The 15790-nt window shown below is 48.6% G+C and overlaps 1 protein-coding gene across 3 annotated transcripts in view; it reads right to left on the bottom strand.

Moving 5' to 3' along the window:
- Nucleotides 1–15790, bottom strand: part of NAV2 (neuron navigator 2) — a 332163-nt gene that overhangs the window by 157641 nt on the left and 158732 nt on the right. For 2 of the 3 annotated variants that reach the window (XM_032640399.1, XM_032640401.1), the window contains exons 7-9: nt 12008–13103; nt 6938–7050; nt 890–998 (exon numbers count right to left, since the gene is read on the bottom strand). In XM_032640399.1, the coding sequence (XP_032496290.1) occupies nt 890–998; nt 6938–7050; nt 12008–13103 (1318 nt within the window). Of the gene's footprint in view, nt 1–889; nt 999–6937; nt 7051–12007; nt 13104–14178; nt 14320–15790 lie in introns of those variants that run through there. The other variant, XM_032640400.1, reaches the window with a different exon arrangement.

Here is a 15790-nt window from a genome sequence, read left to right as displayed (position 1 = left end):
TGCCTCATCTGTTTTTGTTTCCCTCTGATCCTGGAAGCAGCCTGCCTGACTTTCCTTATACTGGGAACTCCTAAGGTTCGGGCCCTGGTCTTGTTTAAGAACCCACAGTGCTTAACCCCAATCTGCCAAAGCTGCTGGCCGTGGAGGAGCCCAGCAGTCTCCTTGCTGTATTCATTTATCAAAGAGACTGAAATCGGAGAAGCAGGGGAGACCCCCCGGACCCGGGAGCTCACAGGGGTAACCGGGACTTTACCTCGATCATCAAGGCCAAACACAAAGCATAAAAGTTGGTTCTGCCCAAATCACGAAGGACGTCCCAGGGCTGCACCCTCTTCCCCTTCTTGCTCAACAATGAAAAGAAACTGATAAATGTTTCCAGTGTAATCCTAGAGTTCATCTAACGAAATCATGGTTTAAACATGGTCCTACGTTTTTATAAATATTTCTGTACGTGTTTTATACACGTGCATGACTAACAACGTTACAGAGTGCTTGGGGATCAGAAGACCGGGTAGGAATTCGAGTTATTCACTTTATCACACAGGTCAAACACAGTTCACCTGCTCGTTTCAACAGTATAATATTATATCGTTTTGGCAAAAGCAAGCAAAGGGAAATTTAAATGCAGCTGCTCTGCAACATCCTCTGTGGAATGGATTTAGCAACCTTCTGCTTTGGGGAGGAATCTGTCTCCACGGATTTTTGCTCTTGACACTTCTGCATGCTGTATGGCATTCTTGGTGAATTCCAGCACATTTGGTGATCAAGGTTATTTATTCCGTTATCAACCAAATCACTAGGCTAGTGGCGAGAACACACCGTGGCAGGAACGGCCATGTGAAAACCAAGTTACTAGCTGGTTCAGGAAAGTGACTCACGCTCTAGATACCTGTGTGTAACCTGAGTTCCCCGTAAACTGGACATGGTCTCCTCCAAATTCTGCCGCAGATCAGCGATGTTCTTCACCGTCCGCAGTCGCCGAGCCTCGGGATCTTCCCCTGGAGAGACAAAGGTTAAAGCTATTTTAGTTCTCAGATAGATGGGGAGATTCTTGGGAACAGCAACTGTGCCTGTGACCAAAACCACGTTTCCTGCTCAGGGCCTGGTTCACCACGGGCGCTCGAAAAGGATTTCAGAATGAATGCATGAATGAATAAATGCACAGGTGCCCAAAGGAAGGTGTTAAATCTAAAGAGAGAGAGAGGTCTTTCTTCTCCCTGCAGGTCCCTCCAGCAACAGGTGAAGTCTAGCCGTGGGAAAAGCAAAGTGCCGAGTCTGAGACAAACACGTTTTCACACTGTCTCCAATAAAGCCACGAACACATTAGGTCTGACTCCTGCCCAGGAAGGACCTTTGGTTTTCTCACCCACGGGTGACAGGTGCTGCTGTCTATTGGCCCGACATTACAGGTGGTTAATTTGTAGTGGCTAAATGATCTGCACTTATTGATCATGAATATTCCTCCAGAGAGAGGTTTGCCTTTTTCTTTGTTCGATTTGTTATGTCATCTCGAATGCTGGCTCCTTTAACCCGCTGGCTGAGTGGTCACGGGATAGGTGCTGACCCTCTCTCTCCATCCTTCAGATTCCGCGGTCCTAGACGAAGACAGTGACAGTGCTGACCTCAAAGGACTGTTGTAGGGACTAAATGGAGATCCCTGAGCGCAGCACCCACCAAAAGCACTCAACTCACGCCAGCTGGTGCTGCAGAGCGGGGATCATTCGAGAAGATTCAGGCTTCTCTCTGGGGGATAAGGGACTTCTATTCCCTGGGCAACATTTCCCACCAAATACCTGGCCCGGAGAGGTCAAGTTGGCACAAACATCCCAGGAGAAACAGGCTACACACAAGCTAGGAAGCCATGTCCCCTCTCAGGGAAGCCTCGCTTTGGGTTGTCTGGCTATTTTGTTTAGCTTGGGCTGCTTATAGGGGGAGAGGAAAAGCCAAATAACTAAAATACTGATTAAAGGAATCACGTGTCGTTCCCTCAGAGTCATTTCAGGAGGGCTGAGAAGACCACAACCAAGGGTCTTTAAAAGCTGATGATTATTTCAAGTGCTCAGCAATATTTCTAAAGAAATCTCTATATAGAACACAGTACACATGGGCAGCAGCAAGTGGGATATAGAGCAGACACCAAGCAGAACTTCCAGCAACTGTCATTAATAGTGCAACAGGCATTTCTTATAGACATTTCTATAAGAAATGTCATAGAATTAACTTTCCTTCTGAGACAGATGATCTTAGATTATTCTCAGCATGGTGGTGCCTGGAGGCTGGGGAATGGACTAAAGGAATGATTATATGGAGATAACCTGCTATGGCAAACTCTCTACCCTTGAAAATGCCAGTGTTTTCAATTTTCTTCCCACTTCTAACCAACAGAAATTTGGAAGGCATTTTTGTCTTATCTAAAAAGTGGTCAAACCTGCATTTCCCATCCAATTCTTTGAAATACATATATATATATGTATGTGTTTTTAAGCAAAAGCAGTGATGAATATCTATTTTACCTTCCCCTAACGGCCGTGGAGGAATGTAATTGCATCTATCTCCTGGGCCATCAATTAAATATCTTTTACTGCCAGTCTGACCACATTTTATCTGTGTAAAGGCTGCCAAAAAGGTACTGATCCTTTGGATAGCTCCAGGCCCTGCAGGGAACATTTATTATGAAGCTAAGTCTAGGCACCAGTTTTCAAGTTACCTTCATTAATTAACTTAATCACACACAACAGTATAAAAACTATATTTACAGGCATACCTTGTTTATCGTGCTTCACTTTTTGTGCTTCGTGGGCATTGAAGGTTTGTGGCAACCCTGCGTCAAGCAAGCCCTATCAGTGCCATTTTTCCAACAGCATTTGCTCACTTTGTGTCTCTGTGTCACATTTTGGTAATTCTCCCAAAATTTCAAACCCTCCACCAGCAAAAAAATTATGACTCACTGAAGGCTCAGATGATGGTTAGCCTTTTTTAGCAATAAAGTATTTTTCAGTTATGCATATTGTTTTCTTTTCTCTTTTTAATTAATTTATTTGTGGCTGAGTTGGGTCTTCGTTGCTGCACACGGGCTTTCTCTAGTTGCGGCGAGCGGGGGCTACTCTTGGTTGCCGTGCGTGGGCTTCTCAGTGCAGTGGCTTCTCTTGCTGTGGAGCACAGGCTCTAGAAGCGTGGACTTCAGTAGTTGTGGCACGTGGGTTCAGTAGTTGTGGCTCACGGGCTCTAGAGCGCAGGCTCAGTAGTTGTGGTGCACGGGCTTAGTTGCTCTGTGGCATGTGGGATCTTCCCGGACCAGGGCTCGAACCCGCGTCTCCTGCATTGGCAGGCGGATTCTTAACCACTGCGCCACCACGGAAGTCCTGTACATTGTTTTCTTTAGACATAATGCTACCGCACACTTAACAGGCTACAGTGTAGTGTAAACAGAGCTTTTATATGCACTGGGAAGCCAGAAACTCTGTGTGTCTTGCATTACTGCAATATTTGCTTTACTGCAGTGGTCTGGAACCAAACCTGCAATATCTCCAAGGTACGCCTGTATTTATCCATGTCTCTATGAATGACACATTTGCCTGTTAACTCTCCTTTAGAAATTCAAAGATCTTTGATGTGGAGTGGTGTCTCACCTTTATTTTTGATAACCCCACACAAATCTATAGATGCTCAAGAAATATTTATTGTCCACAAGATGTTTGGTCAACGTAGGGCTGAAGAAAAAGGAGAGCTTTTGCATTCCAACAGGTAAAGGTTTGAATCACGGCACTGCCACTTAATAGCCGCTTGACCTCGGGCAAGTCATTTATTCTCTCTAAATGTCATTTGTCAAATGGGGATAAAACCCCTTCCCCCTCAAGGTTAGGAGGATCAGATGAGATGACACATGATATGCCTGGCATAAAATGAGGGCTCGTTGAATCTGAGTGTCCCGTGTCCCTCTGAGGGGTCCCACTAGGAAACATCTGCTCCTCTCGGAACACTACATACACAGATTCCAAGAGCAACGTAGAAACACAAATCAGTAACCCACCTGCCTTGCTCAGGTGATCACGTTCTGAACTGCCAATTCTACCTGCTTGGAAGATGGCCCTAATGTAAGATCTCCCTACCAACCCATAGCCTGAACAAAATAAACACACAGCCGTGCCCTGGTGGAAATGGCTGGGCCCTTAAAGCCCGTATACAGAGAGATTAGAAACTGAATGAACTATTCCATGTCTACCTGTGGCTCTCCTGCATCGACCAAGGGCGGTCCTCCCTCAAACCACTGGCCATGATGGAGAGAACACCATATTCCGACCGAACAGAGCAGAGGTGAGGATACCAGGGTGTTACATGAGGAACATGGATGGAACCGGGGATTTTTACTTGGAAGAGGGACGCTAAGGGACACGCTGCTATATGGAAAAGAATGGAAATTATCCGTGAGGCTGGATTATATCCAGTGATTTAGAAAGGTAAGGATAAAAGACTCTATTACTACTTAACGCCAATAAAATATGGAAGGGCTGCCTCATGAAGGAATAGACTTTCCGTCACAAGAAGTATTCCAGCAGAGACTGAAAGACAATTCATCAATGAATGATCGAAGGGATTCACGGACTGGATAATAAGCGGACGTTGTTCCTTCTAACGTTACAATCTGAGATGCAGGACTCGCGTGTAACGCTATGTAAATGACAGAGCACCATGGGAAAATCCACCTACTTGCGTAAGTAAGGGGAGGAACTTAGCAATTGATCAAATAGTCTCATAAGTGTCCATTCCTAAATACACCCGTTTGTTGTCATTTCAAGGGATCGGCTGTACATAAGCTGAATTCAACCTCATACATACAAGCTACTATGTAGTGTCTCCATAAAATTATTAACCGTACAGCCGCATGTGTTACAGCCGCTCATGTGAGTTCCACTACTTGAATGTAAAGACAAGTCACCCTAATTCAGATATTTTCCTTAGCAACTAACATCTTCTGACTTTACACCAAAGGGGGCTCGATCAGGCATGACTGGCTGCACAGTTCTGGTCCCCAAACCGACAGCATCTCAGGCTTTCTGAGCTCTCACTTGGTTTACTGTCCTGATGCACAGGAGACATGGGGAGAAAAAGATAAAGGAGTAAAAAGATCACAGGCTGCCATCTGCCCCTGTGAAATTTAACTGTTATGTGGAATGTTTTCCGGCTGCCGCTTTTGCTTTTCAGATGTGAATTTCACTGAGCCCAAATGTCTGCCACGACTGCACACTCCTCCACGAGTCACACATCTGATCCATGCCGGCCTCTGAATCACCGGCCTGGCTCTTTTGATGCGTGCACATACGAACACAATCTGGAATGTGTGTGGAGACCTGAGTAGTAATTAAACTCCACATCCTTCTCCTGAGAGCTGGCCCTTTTCCTGCACTATCCGTGTCCTCATAGGCAGGGGAGCTAAAACCTGGGAGAGAAGGAAACATAAAATCAATCCCAAACCACTAAATGGGGCCCTAAACCACTGTAAGATGGATCATTTACGAATGGCCTGAAACCTCTCTGCCCCATCACAGTGCCCAGGCAGCAGAACCAGAAGAGAAGAGAGAAATCACTCAGATCCTCTGAAATTAATACTCAGAGCTAATGGGCACACGGGTATAAGAGTTGATCATGTGGGCTGCAGACCAACTCCACAGCTGTAATGTGGCTATTAATATGGTGGGGTCATGGATAATTAGTCTAATAAATGGATTTTAAACATGGATTCAATTTTTAACCCAACTCTGGAAGTGGTAAGATATGCGAAGAATAACTCAGCCACTGCTAAATACGTGGTTTACCACTCCCTTCCCCGGTTAGAAGTTGCTGGAACCCAGGGCACAGAGCTGGGAAGGGGGGACAAGGGACAGAGAAGGTGGTAGCTCAGAAGACACTGCAGTAGGAATTCTAATTCTGATGCTACCTTGTTTTCTTTCTTTCTTTCTTTATTTATTTTTTAAACATCTTTATTGGGGTATAATTGCTTTACAATGGTGTGTTAGTTTCTGCTTTATAACAAAGTGAATCAGCTATACATATACATATGTTCCCATATGTCTTCCCTCTTCTTGTTTTCTTTAAATTAAGAATGTGACAGTATAACACTAATAAATAATTGTGGAATTAACTATATGACAATTGCAGATTTTATGTTTTTATGTGATATAATATCCCTTTAATCATCCTTGTCTGGGTTATATTTAAATAAAATTTAGATTTTTTTTTGTTTTTGGTAAAAGAAGCACGCTGAAATCTTCTTTCCAACTGTTCCGAGGGTGCTCAGAACAATTTTCAATCGGTGCTTCTTAAAGGAAATTTGAAAAAGTCAATACATTTTAGAGTTCCAAGTCTTTTTGTAAGGCAACTCTATCCGAAGAGTGAACAAGGAGATTCAAAGTGAAGTATCCGAGCAGCCCAGAGCCCCTACGTGACTGAAGAGGAGCAAACCTTAAAACAGAACAGGGCTTCCCTGGTGGCACAGTGGTTGAGAGTCCGCCTGCCGATGCAGGGGACACGGGTTCGTGCCCAGGTCCGGGAAGATCCCACATGCCGCGGAGCGGCTGGGCCCGTGAGCCATGGCCGCTGAGCCAGCGCGTCCGGAGCCTGTGCTGCGCAAAGGGAGAGGCCGCAACAGTGAGAGGCCCGCGTACCGCAAAAAAAAAAAAAACAAAAAACAAAAAACAAAAAACAGAATGGCCAACAGGTAAAAGACTTATTTACAATTCTGGGGAGGAGGGAATAGATCATGAGAAAAGGAGAAGAAAGAGAAGGAAGGTAGTAAGACAGACAATCAGTTTGTCTGGCTCATCAATCAAGGCAACAGTGAAGCAACTTCACATCAAGCTGGGTTCGGGACCTTCCAGCAGATGGTTGCACGGGAGGCCTCACCACCAAGAGACACGGAATTTCCAGGCGCCAAACTCACCAGTGAGTTCCTCCAGGGCAGGCTGTCCACTCTTGGTGTAGTGGCTCGGCTCCACGGTCACACCCCCTGAGCTGGACTCGGCAGTAACATTCCCTTCGGTGTCTGTCTGGGACCTTCACACACAAACCAGAGCAGACACACTTGTCACAAGGGATAACTAGCACATCCGGACCACTGTGCCCCGACCACAGCCCCGACTATCCCCTCCTTCGGCAAGAAGCATTAGAACAGAGCGGACCAGCAGACGGACGCTAAATAATTCACTGGTGAACGTGGAGCAAGGTCCTAGAAACAGAGAGAGCCACCGAACTGTAAAAGATGAAATATTCATCACCCAAATGGAGGGTCTGCAATCCTTCACTGAAGAACGCTTCTCTGCATCCCCTTCGGGGAGCTAGGTCTAGCCAGGAAAATGCTGGCGAGTACTGGATGGTTTGGATTGTTTAACATGTGCCGAAGAACCACTTCTAAGTAACCAGCGATGCCGGCAAGCCAAGCCTGAAGATGACTCCATGACTCCACTGACAGCCCCCAGGGCCCCTCCAGATCCTCCTGACACGGCCGTCTCTGGAAAGATGACTGTACAACCAGTGAGGAGTGGGTAGCAGGCAGGTGTGTTTGTCCTCTAGGTCTGATTCAGAGCTCAGAGCTTCTGAGATGAAAGGTCTCGTTGATCATTACTTCAACACCTGACTGAACTCTGTACTTCCCCAAACCTTCTCCATGCCCTTTTCTGTCAAGCAAATCGAGGCAACTGCTTCATGCCATGTGCTCTTGCCACAATTACCTCTGAATATTTTGGCGTGCCACACAAACATATAATTATACTCAGACACATAACCATGGGTGTAACGTTACTAATTCATTAGCATCCTGAGCTGGTTCAACCAGATTTCACTCCCTGTGAAGAAAGTGTTTGCCAGCATTGTGAACTGTCTAAAACAGACTGTGGTGGACGCGTACTGATAACCCCACATCACCCATCCACGCTCCCCACTTTGCCCTCCTACCGATACCATCGGTTCCCCATTCCCGCCATCTCGACCTTTAAAGGATTTTCACGCTCTCAGTGTTCCTCTCCTTCCCTTGTCCAGAATCCAAGCTCTCGCCATCTCTGCCCAGGCCCTAGAAGCGCTCTGTGAACAGGTACGCTGCCTCCAGACTAGAGGTTGCCAGCGACAGCCATGTACAGAAAGCAGCCCACAGACTGATTCTTATTGGTCTCCACAGTATTTTTTTTTAAGCTTCTGAATTCATTTCCACATTTAAAAATCGGGAGATTTCACAGAAATTCCGGATTTCTGCCTTCTCCCAGTAGAAACAAGTTTGGAAGGACTGAGCTCACGTTCTTGCAGGGCGCCACCTGCTGGTGACAAGTGGTGGCGGCCCCCTCTAGAGAGGCGTGGGGTTCCCTCTACCAGAGTCCCACTCACCCTGAACCACTCATTTGCATTACCTTGTGGACCCAAGCAGGCACGTGAACCGTGACTTCTGTTCTAGACTGTTCCTAGGTCTGGTCCACGCCCCATTCTGTCCTGCACTGATCTCGGTGATGCCGATGTGATCCTGTCACCTTCTGATGAAAGGGCTCCGATGGTTTCCCGCTGCCCACAGAATAAGGTCTAAAGTCCTAACTGTGATGGAAGGTGCCCTACATCGTGGGATTCTTCCTTCCTTCCTTTCCAGCCCTGTCTCCTACCACTCTTGGCCCTTTACACACAGGCCTGCCCTGTGCTTCACCCACATGGGCTTCTCTCCATTCCCAGATCATACCCTGTCCTTAAGTTTTGTCTTTGTGGTCATTGTGCCCTCTGCCTAAGGGCTCTTTCCTCTTTCTTCCTTAGTTTGCTCCTAATCTACCTTTCAGGCACAGTCCCCATGTCATCTTGGCTGGAAGCCTTCCCAGTCCTTGGCCAGCAGATGGCTCCACCCCTGTGCGTCTCTATTCTCCTGATTATTACAATACGATCTAATGGATAAATCTTTCCTACACTAGATTAAGAGCTCTCTGAAGGCTAAGACTGGCTCTTTTGATGCGTGCACATGAGAACACGATCTGTTCCAACCACATGCCAAGCAGGCACTCAGGCAGGGTGTCCTGAACGGATAAAGAGAAGTTTTTAAGTGTAGGACGATGCTGGGTGCTAGGAGGAACATTAGACTTGGAGTCTGAACAGTGAGCTGGCTGCAGTGTGGAGTCTGTAACTTGATAGCCACGCACATCTCAGTAACTCACTGCACCTCGTTGAGCGTCTGGCCCTCAAGCGGGGATTACGGCAGCGACCTCCCCTGGCTGCTACAAAAATCACAGGTGAGACAACATAAAAGCAGTAGAGTGTAAAGCAATAGAGGTGTCCAGTGTGCCTTCTGAATCGGTAACCATGATTCATTCAGAGTTATTTTTCAAAGGTGATTTATCTTCCTTTTCTTCCCTTGGTACCATCACTAACGTGGAGAGGTTCTGGGGGGGAGTGCTGTAAGGCATATACAGTGAGCTATAAACTTGAGAGAGAGCATCTCAGAGCACAAAGGGAGCCTAAACCATTTCCTAAAATCCTCTAATCTGGCCCCATCTCCTCACTTTACAGATGAGGCTCAAAGCGAGGCAGTGATTTAGAGTCACGATGGTTTCGTGGTTAAGCACTTGGCCCCTCTTAAAGGGACAGACTTGGCTTTAGACACTAGCTTTCTGGCTTCTCGGCTCTTTGACCTAGAGCAAGTTACCTTAAATACTCTAGGCCTCAGTTTGCTCACCTTCAGAAACAGGGATATAAAAAGGGTAGCCAGCTCATGGACGTGTGAGAATGATTAAATGAGCTGGGTCTCTGCACTCGCGTGGTACATACTCAACAGCTATGCCTGCAGCCAGGTCCCAAGGCCACCAGGGACTTCACGAGCGAATAAAGGCAGAGTCCAGGCATCCCGACTCCATCCCAGTGCTCTTCTTTCCATCCTCCTACTTGGCTCACCTAGAGGAAAGGCACCTCAGAGGAGCCAGAAGGACATCACACAGGGTGAGCGTAAACACTAAGACGCAGCTTGACAGACACATGTGACGTTTCTCCTTCCTCCTAGTTGTCCAGACATTTGCTCTTCAGCATTAAGAGTTTTTCCTCTCATTGAAAAATCTTGAAATATTTTTGAAAAGGTTAAACGTTTTAGAATCGTTCAAATAATTACAGCCAGAAAAAAAAAGGAGCGGGGGTGGGACTGACGGGTGATCAGACAGTCACGTATTTTAATTCTGAAAATGCGGATCAAGAATCTGGGAACAGTCGCTTGAATAGGCATCACCTCAAGACTATTCGTGTGACTGCCGTGATAAAAATTTCACGGCAAACAATTCAGCTGCCTCCGCGGTTCAGAGAACACTTGTATAAAAAGCTGAGCATGGAGGCAAGTGCTGAGTCATTATCTAAGCCTTGGCACCCTTCTCAGGACTGTTAGCTGAGCTGATGACTTGATTGAATACCAAGATGACCGCCTCCCATTAAAAAGGTCTGGCGTGACCCTTACTGAAGGGGTGGGTAAGCAATGAAAAGGAAAGAGCTTCTCCTCAGAAGCCTGACATTCCCTCACAGGCTGAACGCTGTGGGCTTGACTCTGAAATCAATCGCTTGAACCAGACTTTCTATCAGCTCTTGGCAGGAATGGTGACAGAACCTACTAGAACTCACCTCTGGCAGAAATAGAGGAAATATCTAATTCTTTGGGGAACCATGTAAACAGAGGAAGCTGAAAGCATGGGCCTGAGTCTGTGCATATGAACAGGTATGTAAATACACGTGTGAATATGTGTATTTGCATTTTATGTATGAATGTGTACTTGCGTCCTTACTTACGTGTGACTGTCCCTGATGTGCGTCCACGCTATAGGTGTATGAGTGTGTGTGTACAGGTGTGATTGTGTATATACTTAGGGTAGAAACTGTAAAGTAAGTGCCCAGACTGTGGCATTCAACCATCCGTCCCCTTGTGCTGTGGAGAGGTATTAGTTATCACCCAGCTGTGCAGTGTAGCCCACTGCCCTGCACATCTCGAGCATAGGATCAAGTCGAACACTGTGAACAAGGTTCTGGGAACCCCCAAGAGCAGGGCTGAGAGGCTCGCATCTGCCCGGAAAAGACTCATCCCATGTATCCAGCATCACCCTCACCTGGGGCCAGTGTCCTCCATCCTGTACAGGTGTGTGGTGCAACCAGAGGCTCTCGTAGGCCAGAACCACCCAGAGCAACAGCACCTGGCTCCACGTGGTCTCCCGTGGTGCTAAGGATGTGCCATCAGAGACAGACAGACCGAGGGACCGATAACGGACAGACGCAAACACCCAGGCTCGTCTCCCCAAATACAACCCGGGTTTCTTTGGTTCCTCTAGAACCAGTCCCTCCTTATGGCTACCCTTCTTCCTCATGCTGTTCTCCTCTCGAGAAATCCCAGCACACAGCAGGGACCGAAAAAAATATGTAAGGAATTCCCTAGTGGCCTAGTGGTTAGGATTCTGGGCTTTCACTGCCGTGGCCCAGGTTCAGTCCCTGGCTGGGAACCTGCAAGCCACACCGCAGAGGCAAAAAAAAATTTTTTTTAATTTAAAAAAAAAAAGAAAAGAAAACATTTAATACATGTGATGGGGTAAGAAACCCTGAGGATCTGGAATTTTAAGATAAGCACCTCTGTGAGAAGTCTCCGTTACTCAGCAAGGTGGTTTTGTGGTTTTCATTGTTTAAAGTACATTCAGGATGCTTTAGGACTGATGTTGGAGCCTGTCGAGTGATAGCAAACCACCCTCCCAGCTTCTGCCACCTCTGCAAATCCCCTGGGTCCCCATGTGCCTGGGCCACTCCTCCTTATCCCAGGATCAGCTCAATTCTACTTCCACTCTTTAGCTTCCTGACCTCCCCCCAGCGCTGCTGAATTAACCGTCCCTCAAGCACACAGATCACGCGGCACCTGAGCTGTGTGCCTCAATGTTCCTGGGTAGCAGTCCCGACCCCTACCCTCAGAGACCCAGAATCCACCAGCAAGGCTCCTTTGCCCACGGGCCCCGGCAGGGCAGGGGGCAGCCGCTCCTACCTGTACAGGAAAGGCGCCACCGTGGCAGTGTTGGGGTGGCTGTACTGCTGGGGCTGAGGTAGCTGGACACTGACAGTATTGCTTCCCGTGGTTTGGGCGGTCCCGACGGACCCACTGACAGTCTGGCTGCTGATGCTGTGATTCAGGGTGGTCCCTCCTGGGGCTTTGCCTTCCGAGGACGCCAGGCTGGAGGAGGAACTGGAGTGTCTGCCGTCCAGCTGGGGCTTCTGCTGGGGGAGCCCGGAGCTCGGCTTCCCACCCCGGCTGCGCTCCCCGTCCTTGGAAGGCGCGGGGGCACTTGGGGATTTCCCGGGCATGCTCTTCATTCCTGGTTTTGGTATCCCACTGTGGGAAGGGGCCGGGGCCTCCTTCTTGGCACTGTTGAGCTTCCCCCCTTTGGGGATGAAGCTGGCGATCTTGGAGGACTTTTTTGGCATCTCGGTCACCGCCACCCCGCTGAGGTCTTCTCTCGGCCCCTCCTTGAGGTCTGGCCTCTCTGTCACCGAGGCTCTCTTGGCGAGGTCCTTGCTTTTCTCCTTCTCCTTCTCCCGCTGCTGTTTCTCCTTTTCCTTCTCACTGCCTTTCGGGGAACTCTTCTTGTTGGTCAGCGCCCGGCTGAAAGTTCTCTGGGCAATGCCCTTGAGCGCGATCTTGGGGCTGTTGGAGGTGGGGCCCGCCGCGGACAGCGGGCGACCACCGGCCTCCATCTCTTCGCTCTCTTCAAAGCTGGGCAGGATCTCCAGCCGCTCGCAGCTTGTATCCCGTGACCCCGGGCCCTCACCCACCTTGGAAGCCCCCTTGCTGTTGAAAAGTTTCAGTTTTTCCAGCATGGACCTCTGATTGTTGGGGGCTGGCTTCAGGGCTTCGGGGGTGGGCCTGGGGGCCTCAGGTGCAGGAGGCTTGACCGCGAGCGTGGCAGCCGTGGCGCTGTGCTTCACACTGACCGACTTGCTGCGCCAGGGCTTGGAGGCCGTGCCGGGCTGGGGGATGGCAGAGGAGGCGCCGCAATTAGCAGGGGCGCAGCCGCCGCCCTCCAAAGCAGCAGGTGCATCTTCGCTCATTCCGGGGTGGGAGGGGGCCGGACTCGCCAAAGGCTCTGCAGAGACAGGGGGAAGAGAAGGAGACCTGAATCACACCCATGGATCTGCACTGATCACGAGGGGGCATCGGCCATGGCTACACGGCCAATCGCTCCAACCCAGACGCCGCGCAGCTCCATTACCTGCTTCGTGCGTTACCTGTGGTTGAATTTAAACTCTACCTTGACTTTCTCCTATTCACGTGCTATTCACATGCCCCCCTTGTCACCTTTTGGTGTATGCTGTGTGAATGCTGCTCATCTTAACATCAACACACACAAGGCAACATTAAGCACATATGTTTACGGGAAAACAAAAATCTGCATCACCACTATGATGGTGTAGAATGATGTAGGAAACATCTCCTGTTTTGAATGACTCAACCCACAACCCCGTTTCCTAGTTAAGCCAAACAATTGAGAATTATCCAACTTTAAGAAAACAATGTAGCAGAGACATTCAAACAGAATAGACCAAAAAAAAAAAAAAAAAAAATCCAGAAAAAGAGAAACCAAGTATAATCTTTACAGAAGAAGAATTACCCACAAAAGTTGCTAAATCCCATCAAAGCAAATACGTTTTTCCTATGTTGGCACTTTTAAAGAGTTACGAACACAACGCAAGTTAGAGTTAAAATAAAAAAGCCTTTTGAGCTTAAGAGTATGAACCGGGCACAAGCCTTCACCGTAAGCAGGAAAACACGCAGGTTATCTGAAAGTCAAGGTTTCCCCCTTGGCGGTCAGGGAGTAGCTCCCCGGCCAGACTCTTTTCTCAGAAAAGCTTCAAAATATTTCCAAACTAGAACTGGAATTATTCTGAGAAGGGCGGGTTCCAAATTGGTGCTCCGCTAGGCACCGAGGTGGCCCAGCCTGCAGACATGAACCCTGCAGTGCCCTTCCTCAGGCAGCACTCGGAGCCGCGCAGCTCCGGCCCCGACGTCAGGGCAGCTGTCAGAGGGAAGGTGGCAGGGACGTGGCTGAGCCCAGCACCCACACCCACCCACGGCCGCGCCCGCCCAGTGCAGGCAGGACGCAGTGCCTCGGCCCCCGAAGAGCATGTCTGTGCCTGCAGAGTCACGATGACAGGACTTACCCAGCGGTAGCCACTTTCTTCCGCAACGATTCCCTAGGAAAACTTCTCCAACCCGAAACGCTGTCCTTCCAATTGTCACAAGTGTTTTCGGTTAAACTGCTCATGTTTCTAATTAACTTTTGTCATCCGCAACTGCTCCAGTGCCCAGAAGCCTGGCGGGATTAACGGCTGCTTCTGCTCTTTTTTTTTTTTTCTCTTTTTAAATACCTATGTTCTGCCGCCTTCTAGCAACAGAGTAAACTGTATACAGAGCGGCTTTTTATGATTTAAAAGTCAACGGCCGCCAAAGCAGAGTGAAGGCAGCCCCTTGTGGGACACGAGCCGGGAGAGCTCCCGGCAAAGGAACTGCTTCCCTTCGTTCTCAGCTGCTCCGGGAAGCCACGGCTCCAGGGTGATCCAACGCAGACCTCCCAATGTTTTAAAACACATACATCTTCCTGACTTACTGGGGATTTGGGTTTGGAGCAGGGGCTGCTGCATGATCCTCCCTAACAAAACTCAAGGGGCGTTGCTGGATCTTTTCCTGGGGAGAGCCAGGGACTGCCTGGGAAACAGGCTCACAGAACCCACCCACACTACTGGCCTTTCAGAGGGTCTCCTCAGGTGCGACGCTGCTCATGGAGGGCTTCCTGGGTGTCACGAGGTGCAGTGCTAGGCACGTTGTGAAGGGGGTTACCGCCCCTGTTTGACAAGACTAAGGCTCAGAGAGGGCAAATGATTACTCCTCAGTCACCTCGCTGGAAATGGACAAATCTGGGCTTTGGACCCAGGTCTCCTGACACAGTGTTCTTTGGGACTGCATCACAGCTACCTCCTGTGATAAAGAACACATCTAAACAACAGCCACTTAAATGACTAGAGTACTTCTGGGGCACCGCCTTTTGTATTGCTTGGGTATATTCACGATATCCACTGTGGGGGACAAACCAGCCCAGCCACTGGAAAGGAGCCAGCCTATGCCACAGAGGCCAGCGCCCTGGAGGAAATACTGGTGACCCTCCAGTCCCGAGTTCCACTCTCTCAGGACAACTGTCCTTCCCTTTACTTGGGCTCGGATCTGGGGCAGAAGTATTCATTCATTCGTTCATTCAATATACTCATTCATACCAATATTCAGTGAGTGCCTAGTATATGCCACACATTCTCTAGGCACTTGGGATGCCTCAGTGACAGTTTTCACAGATGCCCCAAGACCCCTGCTTTCACGGAGGTTACGCTCTGGCAGCGAGGAACAGATGATAACGAATGTAATTAATAAGTACATCTTATCATTTGGTAGCAAAGAAGCCCTAAAGAAAAAGGGGCTCTGGGGGCAATGTGCTTACAGGAGCTGCAACAAATCACCACCAGAGGTACGCCCCTCGTTCCTAAAGAAGTTTCAGGCATACTCCCTACTAAGCAGACATACATGGATCAGTGTCACTTCTCTGCTCCCACACATTCCTTGGAACTCTTATAAAGCTCGCCTGAAATCCTCTGGACAAGAAATGCCCCTGCCTAGCGTTTCTGTGTGTTTTTAAACCTTAACACACACAGCTAGAAATCAGTTGTTACTAACTAGCTAAGGACAGATCCAGAGCTAAACAGATGGCTGGCTTGTCTAAGAGAAATG

The sequence above is a fragment of the Phocoena sinus genome, chromosome 8 (genome assembly GCF_008692025.1).
Source record: "Phocoena sinus isolate mPhoSin1 chromosome 8, mPhoSin1.pri, whole genome shotgun sequence".
Taxonomy (NCBI): domain Eukaryota; kingdom Metazoa; phylum Chordata; class Mammalia; order Artiodactyla; family Phocoenidae; genus Phocoena; species Phocoena sinus.
This window is presented reverse-complemented; position numbering and strand designations above follow the sequence as displayed.